The 1,221-nt window shown below is 52.3% G+C and overlaps 1 protein-coding gene across 1 annotated transcript in view; it reads left to right on the forward strand.

Moving 5' to 3' along the window:
- The first annotated feature begins 331 nt into the window (after positions 1-331).
- SNAI2 (snail family zinc finger 2) overlaps positions 332-1,221 on the forward strand; it is a 2,589-nt gene continuing 1,699 nt past the window's right edge. Inside the window, exons 1-2 of the mRNA XM_010140359.1 lie at positions 332-410; positions 977-1,207. Coding sequence (XP_010138661.1) covers positions 332-410; positions 977-1,207 — 310 coding nt within the window. The remainder of the gene's footprint in view (positions 411-976; positions 1,208-1,221) is intronic.

Here is a 1,221-nt window from a genome sequence, read left to right on the forward strand (position 1 = left end):
ACCCCTCCGAGCGGGGATTGGATCCCTCCCGCCAGCAGCCCGAGGGCCCTCCCAGAAAAACAGCCTCTTTGGAAAAGTGCTTGAGAACATCCCGAAGTGATTGGAGGAGCGGAAAACCCTTCCCCCCTGCACCTGACTCGTGGGTATTTACGGCACTTTTCAAGGCGCCTCGGCACTGCCACTACACAACCGCGGTGCATGGACCGTGCGGGGCTGCCGAGGCGACAGGGACCGATGCGCTCGCAGTGACTGCGTGTGCTGCACACCGGCCGGGGACCGTTACACCGACCCGCGAGGAGAGCCTGGGCGAGGGAGAAACCCTGCATCCAAAATGCCACGCTCCTTCCTGGTCAAGAAGCATTTCAATTCATCCAAGAAGCCGAATTACAGCGAGCTGGACACTCATACAGGTAACAAAACGGGCTCGGACGCCACCGCGTCGCTTCTGAGGTCGCGGTCACTGCGTGGCAGTAATGAGGAGGGGTGGGATGGCTGTTCGGGCTTGAGGGAGCGGGGCAGTTCGCGGCTAGCTCTTTTTTCCTTTGCTTGCAAGGAGGGAGTTCTGAGAAATATTGTCAGTGCTGCCCAGAATGAATCATTAACGTTTGCTCATCCACTTGAGCTGAAGTTACTTAGAGAGGATTTGGAGTTTTCCTGTTCTGTGCCTGCTCGGGATGAATTGCAGCTTTTACACAAGTCCTTCAGGAAGTTTCACTGCTTCGTTGTATCAGGCTGCACAGATCAGACACGGCGTGCTGCCTTGAATAGACTCGCCGACTGTGATTTGTCTGTTCCAGAGCACTGTCTTTTCCCATCAGAATATATGTATGAAATGGTATTTCCTTAATCCTCCCCCTAGTCAGATGACCACACTGAGTGATTAATTTGCACACCTTTTAATCCCCACAATGTTAATTTTGCTGCCTTTCAAAATACTTTTGGGTTCTCTTACCTAAAAATTTTCTTCTTTCTCCAGTGATTATATCCCCATACCTGTATGAAAGCTATCCAGTCCCTATCATACCACAGCCAGAGATCCTGAGCTCAGTAGCTTACAATCCCATTACCGTGTGGACTACAACCGGGCTGCTACCGTCTCCGCTACCCAACGACCTCTCTCCACTTTCTGGATACCCCTCATCTTTGGGAAGAGTCAGCCCACCTCCACCTTCTGACACCTCCTCCAAAGATCACAGCGGTTCAGAAAGTCACATTATCGCT

The sequence above is a fragment of the Buceros rhinoceros genome, unplaced genomic scaffold (genome assembly GCF_000710305.1).
Source record: "Buceros rhinoceros silvestris isolate BGI_N320 unplaced genomic scaffold, ASM71030v1 scaffold25017, whole genome shotgun sequence".
Lineage (NCBI taxonomy): Eukaryota > Metazoa > Chordata > Aves > Bucerotiformes > Bucerotidae > Buceros > Buceros rhinoceros.